At 37.4% G+C, this 19,966-nt stretch overlaps 1 protein-coding gene across 1 annotated transcript in view; it reads left to right on the top strand.

Moving 5' to 3' along the window:
- Window positions 1-1,538: 1,538 nt before the first annotated feature.
- The window catches only part of LOC306941730 (uncharacterized protein), a 34,895-nt gene continuing 16,467 nt past the window's right edge, over window positions 1,539-19,966 (top strand). The window contains exons 1-22 of the mRNA XM_079527365.1: window positions 1,539-1,952; window positions 3,633-3,827; window positions 3,945-4,121; window positions 5,008-5,163; window positions 6,495-6,638; window positions 7,045-7,188; window positions 8,289-8,408; window positions 8,525-8,638; window positions 8,788-8,835; window positions 8,949-8,975; window positions 12,815-12,877; window positions 13,008-13,115; window positions 13,726-15,669; window positions 16,383-16,466; window positions 16,547-16,633; window positions 17,008-17,097; window positions 17,257-17,340; window positions 17,492-17,578; window positions 17,953-18,042; window positions 18,202-18,285; window positions 18,595-18,681; window positions 18,791-18,871. Coding sequence (XP_079383491.1) covers window positions 1,943-1,952; window positions 3,633-3,827; window positions 3,945-4,121; window positions 5,008-5,163; window positions 6,495-6,638; window positions 7,045-7,188; window positions 8,289-8,408; window positions 8,525-8,638; window positions 8,788-8,835; window positions 8,949-8,975; window positions 12,815-12,877; window positions 13,008-13,115; window positions 13,726-15,669; window positions 16,383-16,466; window positions 16,547-16,633; window positions 17,008-17,097; window positions 17,257-17,340; window positions 17,492-17,578; window positions 17,953-18,042; window positions 18,202-18,285; window positions 18,595-18,681; window positions 18,791-18,871 — 4,024 coding nt within the window. The 5' untranslated portion in view covers window positions 1,539-1,942. The remainder of the gene's footprint in view (window positions 1,953-3,632; window positions 3,828-3,944; window positions 4,122-5,007; window positions 5,164-6,494; window positions 6,639-7,044; window positions 7,189-8,288; window positions 8,409-8,524; window positions 8,639-8,787; window positions 8,836-8,948; window positions 8,976-12,814; window positions 12,878-13,007; window positions 13,116-13,725; window positions 15,670-16,382; window positions 16,467-16,546; window positions 16,634-17,007; window positions 17,098-17,256; window positions 17,341-17,491; window positions 17,579-17,952; window positions 18,043-18,201; window positions 18,286-18,594; window positions 18,682-18,790; window positions 18,872-19,966) is intronic.

The following is a 19,966-nucleotide window of genomic DNA, read 5'->3' as shown; positions in this document are numbered from 1 at the left end:
TCTAACTACCGAAAACATTATAATACCATTGCTGAAAATGGCTTTGGAATAGCGGCACTGGCATTACATATAAGACAAATGCACTTGGAATGGGAAATGGAGGGGGAGAAATGGAATAGGTAGAGATTTTGTATTTAATTTGTAATTCTACCGACATTTGTGTGCAGCAACACTCTTGAAAACAAAGTATTGCATTATGGGTTTGAGCTGACAGGCCCTTTTTTATCAATCAAATCAACTTCATTCAAGTGGCAGATGCCAAAAATAGTTTTTATATCTAAATTGATCTACCTTTTGGGCACCCCTGCAGTAGACGGTAATGGAATTCTGCACCAAATGACACACCTTTGGACGAGAAGGTAAGCCACTGTGGACGGAATAGGTTGTCAGACATGAACCAAAACTAGCACTATATATCTGAAGCTCATGGTCTATTTGGTCTTCTCTTGACCTGCTTAATTGACCCATTCCTGTTGTTTCTTTCTTGTTACTCCTAGCCTCCTTCAGTTGGATTTCTATCATATGGCCTTCCTCTACAGAGGATCTGACTGCTATACTTGGGTCCAGGTGTAAGTATTGTATTTACATTTGAAAGAAAATATCATCATACTAATTAATTACATTTTACTTACCGTATCTATGTTGTGATAAAACATTGCGATGCCTGTATAGTTACAGTGTAGTACAATGCATGTCTGTAGTATGGGCATGATTTATGGGCACTGTTAAATCTGTAGTTAACTACACTCCCAAGACACACACACACACACACACACACACACACACACACACACACACACACACACACTGTTATTAAGTCATTCTGGTGCCTTAATATAACTGAATTTAATTGTAGCTGAACAGACATCTTGTGACATCATATGAAACCAAATGGACCAAGCTATTGATGGGTACTAGGGAGAGAACAAGAATGCAATGTTTCAGGGTATGCACCTCAATGTACCTCGCTTCTTCCCCCAATGTGAAGCTGGCTCAACTCTGTGGCGACGTTATTTATAGTTTTAGAAGGCGTGTTTATTTTGAAGCTGTCATGTGAACCCACCAATTAGAAGAACACATTCTCACATTTAATTAAAGAGAAACAGTTGTTTCCACATCAGACTCTTGAAAAGTGCAAAATAGCAAGTCATGTCACATAGTTTGCATCTGTCAAAGTGACCTTTAGTGTTTACATTAAAACATTGTTCAAAAAACCTATTGATTTCAGTGGATAAGCCTAACGGGAGGAAACATTGTCTTTTCTCTATCATGGGGGGCCTTTACATAATAGCCCACCTTCAATAATGAGACTAATCAGACTATACAGTGGACCACCATAGGGGGTCATCATTCAGCCAAGTGATCTCAAAACACCCACTCTCAACCGCCAAAAAAGGGCCTGACAGAGTGGCTGGTGTGCAGAATCCCAGCTAAGAATAACCTAGAGGTTCTGGAGGATAAGGTTACCTTGAAGCCTCCCTGCGCATGGCTCTGACCTATACCCATGTGAGGCACCAAAAACACTGTGTGGAATCAGCTTGGTCTATCCCCCCTCTGCCATACCCAGCTCTAGCTTCGCTTGGCCTTTTCCCCTGCTATTTTTCTCTTCGTTGCCCCACCATTCCCAGACCCCCGCCTGCAATGCCGCAACAGCAGCTCCAAATTACCCGCCCCCTATGAACACAGAATCTTGGTTTTATTTCCCAATTTCTACATTTGCTGGGAGAAGTTCAACCTGTGGATTATATGGGTCGGGAAAGCAGACAATTCACTGCATTCACCAAGAAGAATTGGAATAATTTATTGACCAGGTGCTGTTAGTAAGTAGCGGATGCTGATTGGATTTCCAAAGGCTTTGTATATTTCCTACAGTAACCTCTGTATGTTGCGGCATTGCTTCCAAGCATAAGGATTATTCCTGACATAAAGTCTTCATACCATCATGGCTGAAGGTAGGACATTCACACCAGTATATTTGCTCACTTTGTATGAGATTAACAGCAGTTATTGCTTGATATTATAACTACTAATACTAATATACCAATATAAACTATTGAATGAATTCCAATACATAATTGTCCATGTTGTTTGAGATACCCTCCCTTTGTGAAAGGTGGTGAAAGTTGGTTGCTATAAATACAGGATATCATGTAGCCAGAGCATTAGCATTGGTCTCTTGTAACCTGATTGCCACTGGGAGAGATCACTGGGCTCTACAAGCACTCAAAAACATTCCATGGCATTTAAAACTCCTTCTGGGTTATTATGTAATATGTAAACAATCCAAAACACATCAGTTTTATGATTCAGAATTAATTAATTAATTTAACAGAGCCACAAGGCATAAAATAATAATTCAATATATTGTGTAACTGAAACATTTGCCTTGCAGTGACAGCACACATTATGGTAAAAGAGTGACACCATCTGTGGAATGTCTGCCTTTTTATCATCTATGGTTTGTTTGTGAGGACACGCAGGAACACCCAAAACTGATTTGCAGGTGTCACCAACTCCTCCTTATTGGCACCATACACTACTTCACTCCTAGCCTCACCACAACATAGTTGATGATGGCAAGAGCGTCACTAAATGCCATGACCAGCATTTTCCAGTGTAATAAATAAACAAGAATCATGCGCATACAGTATGTGATTGGGTTACTTGTGTCTTTAGGATGGTCCTGAGAGAAGATGCCTGCAATTCTGTTATATCTTTTGGTGTTTACCTAATGTAATCAAATATTGCCCGGTGACGTTTCATATTAATATAAATTAGCATTTTTACAGATTATTATTCAGTCTTGACAATGATTCTAGAAATCACTTGACATCAAGGAAATTAATCTATCACAGCGAGGGAATGTATGAAGTGTGAATGGTATCCTATATAAGCCCACAATGGTCTGATTTACAGGATGATATAACTATTTTCCACACATGACCATAATTGTACCTTCCTGACCTATGACTTGACTATACTTTCATAATCATAACTACAGTATGCTGTTCACTGAAAATCTAAACTAAAGCAGGAAGATGTTGGTGAAAACTTATGAACTACAGTTATGTAGAATGTATTCCTATATTTATACACCTCAGGTTTCAAGTGTATCCATAATGGTGATAAGAACTACTGGTCTGGGGGTAATGAGGCATAACTGGGGGGAACGGTTGGATATCATTTCTTCCAGATAGATTTGATAAAATCAGCAGCGTGTGTGTGTGTGTGTGTGTGTGTGTGTGTGTGTGTGTGTGTGTGTGTGTGTGTGTGTGTGTGTGTGTGTGTGTGTGTGTGTGTGTGTGTGTGTGTGTGTGTGTGTGTGTGTGTGTGTGTGTGTGTGTGTGTGTGTTAGCCAATCAACAAGCTCAGAATGACGTTGCGAAAAATCTTGAGAGACGTGAAAAATTGTGATTGTGACAAATCCTGTAATCCAGCACAAGATCATTTTGGATGGAAAAAGTTTGGGAACCACTGTAGTAGAGTATATAGCAGCATGCTATTACACAATAAGTACATTTACATTATATTCTTTTGCAGCATGACATTTTTGCTATAGGCTCAACATAGACATGTGGACCAGTCTGGTCGTGTTTGTACTGTTACTTAGCCATTTCTGTCCAATTTTCTAGGGATAGGGGTGAAAGCCCCTTCCTCTTCTGCACCCAGTAGGATCAATGGAGCAGCAGCACCTTCGTCTCACAGTTTGGGGCTGCTCAGCAAGTTGAAACTCTCTGTAGAGCTGATGGTAGCACTGGCTGCTCTCTTGTCCTGGGTCATTGTAGGTGTATGGATGTTTGATTTTGTAGAACACAAAGGGGTCCCAGGTGGGTCTTCTCATTTTTGTCTCTTCTTGTTGAATCAGCTTCTCTTTCTTTATTTTCTATTTTTGTGTTTTTTGTTAAGGTCTACATAGTTATTTTAATATGTTATTCTGCCCTCAGATATCCAGGAAATCATTTTGGATCCGGTCCAAGCTCTAAATGATGTTGTTGATGATGTAACTGAACTGTACCAAAAGTTTCAAGGTCTAAGTGACCCGATGGCTGCAGCCACTTACGCAGCTGATGAAATAAAACACGTACGAGATGGATTGGTCGACTACTATTCAGATGAAGAAGGTATAGTAGGGCTGCAATTTGTTTGCAATTGATCTATCAATTACTTTTTTGATTATTTAAATTGAAAAAATCACACTCATGTGAAGTGAGGGCCGCCTTTTTTTGCTTTTGTATGTCACGGAGGGTCCATAGACTTGGCTGCAGCATGACGAAGTAGCAGAAAAGTTCATAATTCCTCTAGTCCACCACTCCAACAGAACTCAATTTGAGAATAAAGTAGGCTACTCTATCATTCTGATAGATTAGTCCTCTGATATATACTTTTTCTTTTTATGTTTCTTTCCTTTATCCACCCTGGTTTGTTTCTTGTATGAAACACAATTTGTTACAAGATTTATATCGGCCACATGACGTCAGTTAGTGCCCTAAAACATTAAAGTCCATAGACTTGGCTGGTAAGATTTATGCTATAAGTGCCCTAAACAACAGTCCATAGACTTGGCTGGTAAGATTTATGCTATAAGTGCCCTAAACAACAGTCCATAGACTTGGCTGGTAAGATTTATGCTATAAGTGCCCTAAACAACAGTCCATAGACTTGGCTGGTAAGATTTATGCTATAAGTGCCCTAAACAACAGTCCATAGACTTGGCTGGCAAACAATTTACGTCATAAAAATCCCATAGACTTGGCTGCCATATGACGTAATCTTCAAAAACGATGTATTGGAGGGGCTAGTGCCCCTCAAAATTATATAATTGATCAACTAAATCAATTACTTTGATTAACCACTTAACCTGTTTTATAACCCGTTTCGTTATACAATGGTTCCACATAAAAATAGCTGATCCACTGTGTATTGTGATGCATTTTGAGCTAGCAGACCTGCTATTTTACCAGTTTTTGCTAATGCAACCATAATTTCATACTATTTTGTTTTTGTCAGGAAACTTCTTTTTCAGCTACGTGGACCCCGTAGTCCTAGGCAGAAGACTCTTCCATTCCACCGATGACTTCATCACTGACTTGTTAGGCTCTTTCAGGGACCAGCTTTGTGCTATATCTGATACAATATTGGATACGATCTTGGACATAAGAAAAGGTATCTACCAAGTACCAACCTTTAGTAATAACTATTTACCTGATTACTCCTGGTAAATGGCTCTTCTCTTGATCCATTTATTTAATCCACAATTAAGTGGTAAAAGGTTTTGTGGTCTGATAACAGCAAGCATACACATTACATTAAATAAATACTTTCTAGATTAACCACTTAAACCCTGTATGCTCCGTTGACTGGGGTCCCCTAGGGGTCTGTACTTGTTCCCCTCCTTTTTTCCCTCTACACAAAATCTCTTCATTGAAAATCTACAAGCTCACAATGTGTTGCGTTGCAATGTGTTGTGAGCTTGTAGATTAATGAATTCATGTGGTTAATAAAATATACAATAATCCATTAATTTACATTTTGATATCCTAAGAATGTCTTTGTTTTTCCCAGGAAAAATCGACCTTTCCTTCCTTGACCCTGTGGTCAATGGCAGATGTGTCTTTAATGTTGTTAATGACTTGGTAGGTTCAGTGGGGGGCTACGTCCAGGGTGTGCTTTGTGCCATCTTGGATACCATTCTGAGTGTTACTACAGGTATTTACTCCCATGATCCATCTTAATTACTCTCACTCCATTTTAATAGACACATGATGTGTCTATTTAATGAATCTGCCTCACTTACATTAAATTACACCATGCTGTTATGTATTATCTGATAATACCATTTGAATTACATACATAATCAGAACAGAAGAACCGAGAATCTATTACTGTCGGCGCTTAAAACAAACGTAACTGCATCCCTAATCTGGGCACGTCATAGTGAACATTTGGCAAAAATAGCAATTCTACAAGCTCACACGACAACTTCAACAGCTTGGGCTTTGTAGATCCGCTATTTTTAGGAGATGTGGTGTAGAGGGGAAGGATAGAGTCAAGGATAGAGTCCTGGGGTAAACAAAGTATATAATTATAATGGTTTAAGTGGTTAAATTCTGTCAAGAAAAAATGCATAATGTAAACGGATTATTTATTCTGTAAAAACAAGTTTGACCAATTAAGCCCTGTTTATACTTCTTGCTTTATTTATTGTTTATTATTATTTATTCTGCTATTGTATTGTTTATTATTATTTATTCTGCTATTGTATTGTTTATTATTATTTATTCTGCTATTGTATTTTCACTAATGTGAAAATTCAGAAAATCTTTGAATTTTAGCCTAGTGACATTTTGAGTAAAATACAACATACACAGCACAGTAGTCAATATTATCGTAATTTGTGTTTGGCTGTAATATATCATATGACATACAATTACATGTGTTCACTTAAATAGATTAAATAGATTTGTATTTTGCCCTAAATCATCTACTCTTCTTAGGAACCACTGACATAAGCTTCATGGACCCTGTGGTCATTGGCAGGAGTGGCTTTAATAAAGCAAATGACTGTGTGAATGGAATGGTGAGCTCCATCCAAGATGTTCTGTGTTCCATCATGGATACTATACTGGATGTAGAAAAAGGTATCAACACTAAAAATACAACTACAAATCTTTTTCTAATGTAACAATCTATTTCTGTTCAATTCTATTAATAACTATTGGGTGAGAAAGGGGGGTGAACTACCTTGCAAACAAAATATAACAGATTCATTTTCTCATTAGTATGAATGCTGAACAAAAGCTATATTGCTTCATAAGAAGTTGACTTTGAAAAGGATTGAAATTGATTGGCATAAATGTATGCAATAACGATGACAGTGACTAATACTAATGTATTATGTAAATCTCATATTTTGTTATAGTAGTCACTAATGAAGGCTATTTCCATTATGGGTCATGTTGTCTGATTTAATGTGTAACATGATGTGTCTAATTAATTAAACACTTATACTATAGATTTTTTACTAAATCTATTTGATTCTCTCAGGAACCACTGACATTAGCTTCATGGACCCTGTGGTCATAGGCAGAAGTATCTTCAGTGTTACTAATGACAATGTGGGTGCAATAGTTGGCTACATCCGGGATGTGATCTGTGTTATCTTGGACACAGTACTGGATACATTAAAAGGTATATGCACATAGCTTTAACATGATCTTAGCTCTTGTTGTAACATGCTACATTATCTGTTTAATACTATATAAATTAACATTTGTCACAGGCTATAGTAGGCTTACGTACATAATCAAGTAGCATTAACCAAGAATGAACTTTAAGCTCTTATGCTTGCTTTTTAAAATGAGCAAAGCTGAATGCTCACACAGCATAAATCTGTCATTTTGTGAGGCAAGATTATAGTACATGTACCTTGACACAACATTTCTAAATACCATCCTGAAACGGCAAGGTTTAAATTAGCAGTGCATATATCATTTATCACGTTTACATAGAAACCCAACATACCACTAACAACCACTGGTTTCGAGGTTCCAAACCCCATGCTCCTTTTCTAGAATGAATATACAGTAGTAGGTATATCGAGCTCTGCCTGGCCGGGTCACAACCATGACTACCCAATATTGAAACGAAGCAGCACATTAGTTCATGCAGCAGTCAGGACACACATGGTCACATGGAAGTCACACACCCCAGCTCTAATCAGATGACAGCCCACTGACAACAAGGCGGTCCATTTAAATATGGCTCCCTCCTATAATCTCCCCTGCTACACCAAAGCTGCCACACATGCTGCTGCTGCTCGCAAAGCTTTGCCTCCACCATTCTAGTTCAGTCTCGCATGGCTCAAAATGTGACCACTTAGTTGACCGGAGTCCCCTAGGGCTCTATACTAGGCCCCGTTCTGTTGAAATATCTTTGCCGAAAAAAGCTCATCTAAAAGTTCACAATGCATCGTGTTGTGACGCCGTGTGAGCTTGTAGATCAGCTGTATTTGCTGTTTGTCCCAGAATAGGTATGCTAGGTTTGGTTAAACTGAAATGCCATGTCTTGCTTTTGGCCTGCTCTTGTATGACCATGGGGGATTCTACATCACGCTCCTTGTTTTAGCTGCAACTGCTTTGCTAATTCAGGGAGCATCTTATGAGTTGAGCCATCAGTGCCAGTACTGTAATTTGTTGCAATAAATGCTTAAAAAATCTATGATTAGATAAATTATGATGTGTTTCTGAGTGAACAGTATGAGCTGATGATGTCCTCCTTGTGTTGATCAGGTATTCAGTACGCTTTGGGATTCTATCCTATGGGTGTTCTCAGTAGAGTTATCGAAATCATCACTGAACAGATCAACATGCTTGTGGGCTACTTCTCCGATTTGCTGTTTGATGAAGAAGGTACTGTACCCTTCTTTTACCATGGCAGCTAGCTCTGAATCTTTCCAAATAGAGTTTTATTTGTTTACTATGCCTGAAGTAATGAAAACATTATTTATTTATTTTTTCTATTCCAGAAGTTACAGTTGACGTTGACCCCATGAAAATTGTCACAGATGCTGTAGTTGAGATGACGGACAAGAAGGAAGTGTTATATGCTTATATGTCAGGCATGCTCATCGGTGATCAAGGTTTGTTTATCATAACTGGTGTGCTAACTAAAGTATCCATTGCACTTCAATATTCGTGTATTCATGGTTTTGGTTTCCTTCAAAGGAAAATGTTACGGTATGAATTAAAACAAAAATGTTTAACGTTTTTTTCTCTTCTCTTTGCTTAGATGAAGCTGCAGCTCCATCAGCAGACCTAAACCTGGTGAGAAGGGAAGGTACGCATCTCTGTATTCTTTTACATTAATTCAAAAATGAAAACAATCGCAAGGTAATATATTTGTATTTGTGTGTGAAAGGATATTGATTGTCATATTTTATTGACTTTTAGGAGAATTCTTGCCACCCATAGAAAAACGTAAGTATGCTACAATATCGCTGACCAGCATTAGTGTGCATTGACTTGTTGATTACACTCACAGATTCACAGTTTATCACACACTGACTGTAACTTCTGACCTTTCATGCATGTCTCAGCACTCATTTTCTGTGTTCTAGTTTGATTATAAGATGGGCTTGTTTCATGTGGAATGTTAACCTTTAAATATTGTATGCCAAACCTTAAATAAATGTAATTTGAATGACTTCACATTTGCACTTATTTACAGTAATAAAAAAAACTATAGATAAGTTGCATGATCAGTAATGTGTCATTGATGCTTCATATTTTCTATACAATAAGTCTATGCCAGGGGTTTTCAAAGTGGGTCCTGGGACCCCCAGAGATCCCTGTGGGGTCTTCCAGGGGGTCCACAGCCAAATGAGTAGTTATATTTTAATATAATTAAATTAAATGCACTTGAAATAACAAACAATAAAAAAATGTCAAAATTGTACATGAGAAATGCATATTTCTCATGTACAATTTTGACTTTTTTTTAAAATTTAAACCCAAAACGTACTTATCGATGCCTAGCACAGAACCATTTCAAATGGTCTACTGAAAGCAAATGTGTGGGTCCATGAAATTAAGAAAATTAGGAAAACATTCTATGCAACCACATGCATATGGTTTGGGTGATTGTTTTGATCAGAATGGAATTTCAGAACTAGACGGTATGTTTTCATGGTTTCACTTATTACCTGTTATTCATGTCCAGGTTTCTTTTGATGTTTTTGGGCATGAATAATCTACCTTTTATGTGGGTGCATTCCTTCCTTTCCGAAGTCATTGTCATCCCCTCCTGCATTGTCCAAGCATCTTATGTATGAGTAATATGACTGACTGTGACTGAACTTCAACTCTGCTGTATATATATATATATATTTATAATTTAGTTTTGTTTTAACTGAATGTATTGTATGTATTGTGTTTGCCTTCATTTGTCTTTGCATGGAATCAAATGTGTTTACACCTCAGGTTTCAAGTGTATCCATAATGGTGATAAGAACTACTGGGGTCTGGGGGCAATGTAATGAGGCATAACTGGGGGGAACGGTTGGATATAATTTCTTTCAGACAGATTTGATAAGATCACCAGCAGCTGTTAATCCAGCGAAGAGTGTGTGTGTGTGTGTGTGTGTGTGTGTGTGTGTGTGTGTGTGTGTGTGTGTGTGTGTGTGTGTGTGTGTGTGTGTGTGTGTGTGTGTGTGTGTGTGTGTGTGTGTGTGTGTGTGTGTGTGTGTGTGTGTGTGTGTGTGTGTGTGTGTGTGTGTGTGCGCGCGCGTGCGCACACGTCCTTAACCCAAACCGCCTTAAACTCTTATAACTGCAACTCTGTGTCAAATGCTGAAAAAACCTAGTAAAAGAAGTGACTTGGCTTGATAATGCAGTTGCAGAGATCATAAATGCTGCCAAAGAGGAAGCCGCCACTGCTCCCGAGCCTAGTGTCATCCCAGACACAAAGGAGGAGGAGGGTGATCTGCCCATCAAGGCCACTGTGAAAGAGTCAGAAGAAGGTATTTGAAAAACTGATTTTGACATGATTTGTTCCTATGTGATGATTGTCATTAATCAGCTAGATCACTAGAAACGATGCAGGCTCTAAATGTGTCGCTGTCATCACATCACTAGCGACACGCACCATCATTGAAGAAACCAAACGTGAAGCATTGCTGGACCATTCCGATGAGGAGAATGAAGAGGACGAAGAACCACCACAACAGGAAGAGGAGGACCATGAACCGAAAAAGAACGAACCACCACACGAGGAGGAGGGCCAGGAGCAGAAAGAGGTGGAGGAGGAGGAGAGAGTGGAGGTTAAAAAACAGATCATGGCAGAAGAGGAGAAGGAGGAAGAGGTTGAAGAAGAGGAGAGCGTTGAAGAGGGGGGGGAGGAAGAGTTGATGAAACCAGAAGATATGGCTGAACAGGGTGAAAAGGTGTCTGTAGAGGAGGTGGATGAGGAAGGGGGGGTGAAAAAGGACATGGCTACCACAGAAGAAGAGCAGGAAGGGGAGAGGGATGAAGATGACCTTTCTAGCAAACATGCTGAAGCCATTGATGGAGATCATACTGACGGAGGAAAACATGCTAATGATGAAGAGGAGGAGGCCGAGCATGTTATTGGAGGTGACGGTGATGAGAAGGACAAGCACAGTGATCTTGAGGTCAAGGAAACAGAATCTGATGCTGTCACTGCCATCAAAGAAGATGTCATGGTCAGAGATTATGACGATCAACATCTTGATAGTGATGCTGAAGAGAAAGATGAGGACAAGGTTGATGGCGCTGATCTAGAAGCTCAAATTGCAGAAATGGAAAAAGATCAGGCTCTGGTAGTAGAGAAGGAAGAAGAAGAAAAAGAGAAGATAGAGGAGGCTATGAAGGAAGAAGAGAAGCCAGAGGAGAATTTGGAGAAGTACAAGGAGGATGGCCTCAAAAGGCAGAACAGAGTCGAGCAAACAGATCTTGAAATCCTGACGACTGAAAAGCTTGACCATGTTGATTTCAACTCTGAAACTGATGAGGATGAACTAACGACCTTACCGCATGTTTCTGATGAAGATGAATACTCTGAAACCTTTGACGATGATGATGATGAAAACAACAATAACAACGAGAGCCGCAGAACTGAACCACAGCGACGGAGGAAGGTTCGGATACCCTATGAGAAGCTCAGGAGAATGGGAACTAGGGCCAGCCTCAAAGAGGAAGATCTCCTCATGACCAAAGATGACCAAGACATTCAGCTAGAGAAAGGTATATAATTGACAGTCGATATTCCATGTTTCATCATTTTTTCAATTGTCATATTGAATGACGTGTGTTGATAATCTAAGAAAGCATGCATTTGTTTATCATCCATTGTTAACATTGTTTTTTAAGGATCTGTGGCCTGCTTTTCAAGTAGCCCTGTATCATGCATTTGACACTACATATTGGATATAGCATGCTGAATATATATTTTACCAACAATGATGTGTAACAAAAAATAATGTGAGTAGCCTAATCAAATGTCTTAACATAATTTACTTTGATTAAAACAAACTGAATATACACATAATCTGCGTATATTCATTTATATACTGTATATTTTACAGTATATGCAATTCATTTAACTGGTTACTTGATGATGATCTTGAAATACATTAATTTGACACCACATAGATTTTGCACTAAATTTAAGATTGAATAAAGAAATTAGATCTCAGCACAAATGCATGAAGGGCACTGTCACCCTAAATGCAATCTTCTTAAGAGAGATTTACTGTATTTATGTATGTATATATATATTAATTATTATTATTATTTTTTAATTGTTGTTAATTGGAAGAACAGTACAGACCAGTATAAAACACACATTTCTTAAAGCAGACTAGATTTTAACGTTCCAGTAAAGACTTGCTTTGCTGGCATCCAAATAGGGGCTTCACTTCAACTATTGCAGCTATTGCACTTGGCAAAATACATGGGCCATTTGTGCAGAGGGCAGCTGGATAAAGCTGTCGCAGTGCCAGCAGGACTTGTATAGTGGCATAGAAATGCCACTATGAAGGATTTTGTAATCAACATGTATACATACAACTGTACCTTTGAGGCCTTCACAGTGAAAAATAACAAAAGATGTTTGTGCTTTATTAAAAAAAGGTTTCACAGTTTTTTAGTATAATATTAATGTATACAGTCTATTTATGGTATGTTTCTATTTGTCTGTAATGCTTATGCATGCAGTTCCTACAATATGTGGTATGTACATACTGTGTGTTGTGTGTGTGTATTGTGGAATCCTCAAACTATCTATCTGCCATATGTAGTTCTCAAAGACGTAAAGGAGAATCAAGTACAACAGCAAGAAGTTAAAGATTCCCTTATTAAAGGTATTCTTTAATAACTCTCTCCTGTTTGACACTTATAATTATAATATTTCCATAATTTCAAATTGTCATTTATTTGTTTTGGTGTATTCAACTATAGCTGAGGATTTATTTTCTTTATCGTTTATTACAGACATCAAGGCCACAGAAGGCAAAAAAGAGAAAAAGGAAGACAAGCCGAAATCTGAGAAAACAGCAGAGAAAATAATTAAGCAGGAGCAGGAGAAGCCAGAACCCAAAGGTAATGCTTGGTTATCAAATGAATGCATGACATTACATTCAAAATGTGAAAATATCACTGCCATTACATGTTTCACATTTCTTTGACAACATGAATGTCAAGACATGCCATGACAGAATGTGAAGTTACTGTAATTACTCTTCCATTACTGTTAACTTCATGACTGTCTATGGCCCAATACCATTCATATGCAGTATGTATGTATGTGACTTCCAGTGCTTGTGTCAGTAAAGATGGATTGTTACACTGATACGATTGCCTCTAACTGGATTATTGTGCTTACAAACAGTAACCTCACACATCATTCAGAATTAAATGGCTATTATAAATGCATACATTGTGATAGTAAATGTAATAGTAAATTATTCATCTACTTAGAACATATCTTTCAATATTTTATCTTATATATAATCTATTGTATGAGTTGTTTTATATCCCTCTAGCATTTTGGTGCAATTTTCAAATTAGACAAAAATAAAGGTTTTGATTACTATTATGACACCAAAACCTGTATTATATTGGTAGCTTTTAGAAAACACTGAAAGACATCAAAATAAATCAAAGATATATTTTCAGGTACAAAGAATTGCTAATTTGTGATTGTATTTAGAAGAACAAAAGCCATCCAAAGATGATAAAGAGCCAACAAAGCCTCCTAAAGAGGAACCGGTGAAGCCATCTTCTGGAGAGGAGAATTTGAAGACACCAGCCAAAGAAGAGAAAGGGCCTCTAAACAAACCTTCTGTTGAGGACAAAGAGGCAGGGAAGCCTCAACATGATGAAGTATCATCAAAGCCATCAAAAGCAGAAAAGGAATCAAAGAAGCCTACTATTGAAGGAAAGGAACCAACAAAGGAAGAAGATAAAGATGCAATGAAACCTCAGAAAGTAGAGAAGGAACCATCAAAACCACCTAAAGAGAAAGAAGTGAAAAAGCCTCCAAAGGAAGAGAGAGAACCATCCAAGCCATCTAAAGTAGTAGAAAAAGGACCAGTGACCACTCCTACAATAGGCAAAGAGCCAACAAAGCCCCAAAAAGAAGATGCAAAACCAACCAAGCCTCACAAAGAAGAGAAAGAACCAGAAGAGCTTCCAAAACAAGTGAAAGAACCAACTAAATCACTTAAAGAGGAAGAAAAAGTCAAAACTTCTCCAAAAGAAGAAAAAGAAACAATAAAGCCTATTGAAAAAGAGAAAGAGGTGAAGAAGCCTCTGAAAGAAAAGAAGGAACCATTAAAGCCTCTTAAAGAAGAGAAAGAACTGAAGAAGCCTCCTAAAGAAGAGAAGGAACCAGTCAAACCACCTCAAGAGAAGGAAGAAGTCAAAAAGCCCCAGAAAGAAGAAGAAAAAGAACCATTAAAGCCTTCTAAAGAGAAAGAACCAACAAAGCCATTAAAGCCTATTAAAGAGGAGAAAGAACCAACAAAGCCTCTAAAAGAAGAGAAAGAACCAGCAAAACCACCTAATGCAAAAGAAGGGCTCAAAAAGCTTCCTAAAGTAGAAAAAGAACCATTAAAGCCATCTAAAGAGAAAGAAGAAACACAGCCCATTGGAGAAGATGAAGCCAAAAAGCCTCCCAAAGAAGAGAAGAAACTTTCAAAGCCTCTTAAAGAGGAGAAGGAACCAACAAAGCTGCCAAAGGAAGAGAGAGAACCAGCAAAACCACCTAAAGAAAAGGGAGAACTCAAAAAGCCTCCTCAAGAAGAAAAAGAACCTAAAGAGAAAGAACCAACAATGTCTCTTAAAGAAGAGAAAGAAGTAAAGAAGCCGTCCAAAGAGGAGAAGGAACCATTAAAGCCTCTTAAAAAGGAGAAGGAACCAACAAAGCCTCCAAAGGAAAAGAAAGAGGAAGACCCAGCAAACCTACCTAAAGACAAAGAAGAAGTCAAAAAGCCTCCAAAAGACAAAAAAGAACCACTAAAACCTTCTAAAGAGAAAAAAGAACCAACAAAGCATCTTAAAGAAGGGAAAGAATTGAAGAAGCCTCCCAAAGAAGAGAAGGAACCATCAAAGCCTCTTAAAGAGGAAACGGAACCAACAAAGCCTCTAAAAGAAGAGAAGGAACTAGCAAAACCACCTAAAGAGAAGGAAGAGGTCAAAAAGCCTCCCAAAATAGAAAAAGATCCATTACAGCCTTCTAAAGGGAAAGAACAAACAAAGGCTTTTAAAGAAGAGAAAGACGAGAAGAAGCCTCCCAAGGAAGAGAAGGAACCATCAAAACCTTCTAAAGTAAAGGAACCAACAGAGCTTCTTAAAGAGAAAGAGGTGAGGAAGCCTCTTAAGGATGAGGAACCACCAAAGCCACCTAAAGAGAAGGAACCAGAAAAACTCCCAAAACAAGACAAAGAACCAATAAAGCCTTCAAAAGAAGAGAAAGAACCAAAGAGGCCCTCTGAGGAGGAAGAAATGAAGGAACCACCCAAAGAAGAGAGGGAACCAACAAAGCCACATAAACCCTCTAAAAAAGAAAAGGAGGGAGAACCATTAGAGAAAGAACTGAAGGAAAAGGCTGACAAGCTGAAGAAGGAAGACACCGTTGACATAAAACAAAAAGGTTTCCTGCTAGAAAAATAACGTGCTGAGCTCCCCCAGCAGTGCATCCATATGTTGTATGTCAGCACTGTGAAGGGTTTCATTCCAAAATGCTGCCCAAAATATAATGTGAAATGCAAATTTCTATATTTCATAATTTGAGGCCATAGTTTCCTTAAACATTGTGCAACAATTAGTAGAGGTTCTGGCATTGGTACTGGTAGTAGCCACAAGCATGAGGGCTGGGTGCTGTTGATCAGCACCCCAGTGTCAGCAGCATCATTTTATAAGGAGAATTGGAGGCATTCTCATTTTGGAACAAATCTCTTCATTTCCAAGCAATGTAGTGCCATGTATGCAACTTTTTTTCCCCAATAACCTTGGAAGTGAAACATTGACTATACATGCTTGTAATATTGTAAAAAGGATAAACTATTAAATGCAGTGACAATGCATTCTAGAGCATCAAAACAAGTTTTCATAAACAACAAACATTTAATAAAATTATTGAACTATTTTTCACATTTATGTTGTTTTTGAATGCTCTATAAAGCATCTATACTATTAATGCTTCATTAAAAGCTTTAGTTTATACTTGCCCTACTGTAAAGCCTTGCCATAACACACTGATCTCACTGAACAATTGCATTGCAATGTGTTGATTCTGATGTTATTTCAAGTTATACACAAATTGCTAGTGTTGCTTGCTTTGATATGTTTCTTACATTTTTCTAGAAGAACCCAAAAAGGAGCCTAAAGAGGAGAAACAGGGAGAGAAAGAAGTTAAACCTCAACAGAAAAAACACATGACAAAAATAGGTAAAATATCACATTGGATTTCTCATTATTGTACAAGAAAAAGAAAAAACCATAAGCACATGCTATATCATTGTGTTTAGCAGAGGAACCCAAAAAGGAGAGAGATCTTAAGACGCTTCCCAAGGAGGAGAAAGAGCCCACAAAGGCTGAAGAGGCTAAAAAGATAGGTATGTACTACGTAGGACAGTCACAGTCGTATCGAGCAGAAACAAGTTAAATCCAAAATGTAAACCATTTCAGGAAACAAACAAAATATTTAGTAAAACCACATAATTTTAAAACAAGGCAATACTGTCTCATGTTGGTATTGTGACTATATATAGTCAGATACTTGCATTGTCATTATCACCACTTTACCCAAATCCAAAAAGAAAATATCCATGGAATTCAAGTCTCCATGGGGTGAGTAATCAAAAGAGAAAAATGTCATTTCCATTTTAAGTGATTGTGTTTTCATGTTTGTCATTTGAAGGATAATGAGAAATGTAAATTTAGTAATAATAGTAGTAGATATAATATTCTATTCTCTTATCCTTTAAAGCTGAGGAGGAACCCAAAAAGAAGATGGTCAAAAAGGATGAAGCAAAGAAGCAAAAACCACTAAAGAGAGCTGAAATTGTGAAGAAAACAGGTAAAATCTATTTCATTTAATATTTATTTGAAGATTTTCTCATTGCACAAAAAAGTTTGGAATTATTATACTGGTAATTTTGAAACAGATGACCGAAAAAATTAAATCCACTGTTATAACTAAAAGAACAGTTTAATAATTACATTTATTTTATTTCAGATGATGTACCAAAGAAGCCTGACACGGTTAAAGTTGAAGTTGTTTCTGCTCTGAAAAAGCCTCATCCTAATGTTACAAAAGCAGGTTAGATAACCCAGGAAATGGTTGTCAAATCACAATGCCAGCTGCAGTTTATTTTTGTATCTATTATTTAGGTAAAATATCACATTGGATTTCTTATTATTGTACAAGAAAAAGAAAAAACCATAAGCACATGCTATATCATTGTGTTTAGCAGAGGAACCCAAAAAGGAGAGAGATCTTAAGACGCTTCCCAAGGAGGAGAAAGAGCCCACAAAGGCTGAAGAGGCTAAAAAGATAGGTACGTACTACGTAGGACAGTCACAGTCGTATCGAGCAGAAACCAGTTAAATCCAAAATGTAAACCATTTCAGGAAACAAACAAAATATTTAGTAAAACCACATAATTTTAAAATAAGGCAATACTGTCTCATGTTGGTATTGTGACTATATATAGTCAGATACTTGCATTGTCATTATCACCACTTTACCCAAATCCAAAAAGAAAATATCCATGGAATTCAAGTCTCCATGGGGTGAGTAATCAAAAGAGAAAAATGTCATTTCCATTTTAAGTGATTGTGTTTTCATGTTTGTCATTTGAAGGATAATGAGAAATGTAAATTTAGTAATAATAGTAGTAGATATAATATTCTATTCTCTTATCCTTTAAAGCTGAGGAGGAACCCAAAAAGAAGATGGTCAAAAAGGATGAAGCAAAGAAGCAAAAACCACTAAAGAGAGCTGAAATTGTGAAGAAACCAGGTAAAATCTATTTCATTTAATATTTATTTGAAGATTTTCTCATTGCACAAAAAAGTTTGGAATTATTATACTGGTAATTTTGAAACAGATGACCGAAAAAATTTAATCCACTGTTATAACTAAAAGAACAGTTTAATAATTAAATTTATTTTATTTCAGATGATGTACCAAAGAAGCCTGACACGGTTAAAGTTGAAGTTGTTTCTGCTCTGAAAAAGCCTCATCTTAATGTTACAAAAGCAGGTTAGATAACCCAGGAAATGGTTGTCAAATCACAATGCCAGCTGCAGTTTATTTTTGTATCTATTATTTTGAATGAATTGTTTTCTTTTTGCTTCAAATACGATATTGTGTATTCTTGAGTAAACCTACATACATCATTGTTTATTAATATAATACTTAATTTATTTATTTAACCTGAACAGATGCAAATAAAAATGCATACTGTAGTGAAATATCACACAACAAACTACTCAGATGTGACTGCTGGTTTGCCATTTGGAAAATGTCATGGAACTATATGACAGTCTTTAATTCTGTTTGTCTTTACAGTGGAAGCCGAGAAGAAACATGTGGAAGAGGTGAAGAAAGAAAAGAAAATTGAGGTTCATGAGAAAAAAACAACCATCAAAACAGCAGGTCAGGGTAACTTAGAAATGTAAAGTCCTCTGACATAATGCAAGCAAAGACTTTGGCTTCTGTTTCCTTGGCAAGGGAATTAATTAACAATGCTGTATTTTGGTTTTAGAGCCTCTCAAGGAGGTGAAGGCTGTACAGAAAGAAGCTATTGCTGTCCTGAAAAAGACACATCTTAACATTACAAAAACAGGTAAAGAAAACTATACATTTACAGTAGGGCATTTACAAAAAGCCTATCAAAACCAACATGTAGAACCAATAACTTGACTTAAGCTTGCACATGTAGCGTAACCAAATCTGTTTTAATATATTTCAAATACAATCTTGTATATCAACGATCCACATGAAAAGGTTCTAATGGATTTTTATAATTGAGTAAATAAAAAGCAAGGCTTTTGCACACCTACGGGCGACAGGTGCGTAGGAGAGGGTACGGTGCCCAACAATGAAAAAGGAACAAACACCCGCACACTGTCTTCAAATGCAGACCAACTTTTAATAGGGAAACAGCAACGTTTCGGCCTGTGCGGCCTTCATCAGGCTATCTTTGTAAAGATAGCCTGATGAAGGCCGAAACGTTGCTGTTTCCCTATTAAAAGTTGGTCTGCATTTGAAGACAGTGTGTGGGTGTTTGTTCCTTTTTCATAATTGAGTAAATGGATTAATATTTATTTGTTTTGTTTTGTGTTTTTCTTTAGATGAAAAGCCTATAGAGGACAAACCTTACAAACAAGAAAAAGAGGTAAAGAAGCCTTCAAAAGAAAAGAAAGAACCAACAAAGCCTTCTAAAGACGAGAAAGAACCAAAGAAACCTTCCAAGGTTGAAAAAGAAGTGAAGCCTTCAAAGGAAGAAAAAGAAGTGAAGAAACCTTCCAAAGAATTGAAAGAACCAACAAAGCCTTCGAAGGAAGTTAAAGAACCAATGGAACCTCCCGAAGAAGAGAAGAAACTAGAGAAGCCTTCCAAGGTAGAACAAGAAGATAAGAAGCCTTCTAAAAAAGAGGAAGTGAAGAAACATCCCAAAGAAGATAAGGAGCCAGGAAAGCCGCCTAAACAGGAGAAAGAAGCTAAAAAGCCTCCAAAAGATGAAAAACCAGCAAAGCCTTCAAGGATTGAAATTGAAGAAAAGAAGCCAACAAAGCTGTCTAAGGGTGAAAAAGAACCAAAGCCATCTCCTGAAGAAGTGAAAGAACCAGAGAAGCTTGTTGTAAAAGAAGTAACAAAGCTTTCCAAAGAGAAAGAAGTTAAAAAACCTTCCAAAGAAGAGAAGGAACCTACAAAGATG

This window comes from Electrona antarctica (assembly GCF_951216825.1).
Source record: "Electrona antarctica genome assembly, chromosome: 18".
NCBI lineage: Eukaryota > Metazoa > Chordata > Actinopteri > Myctophiformes > Myctophidae > Electrona > Electrona antarctica.
This window is presented reverse-complemented; position numbering and strand designations above follow the sequence as displayed.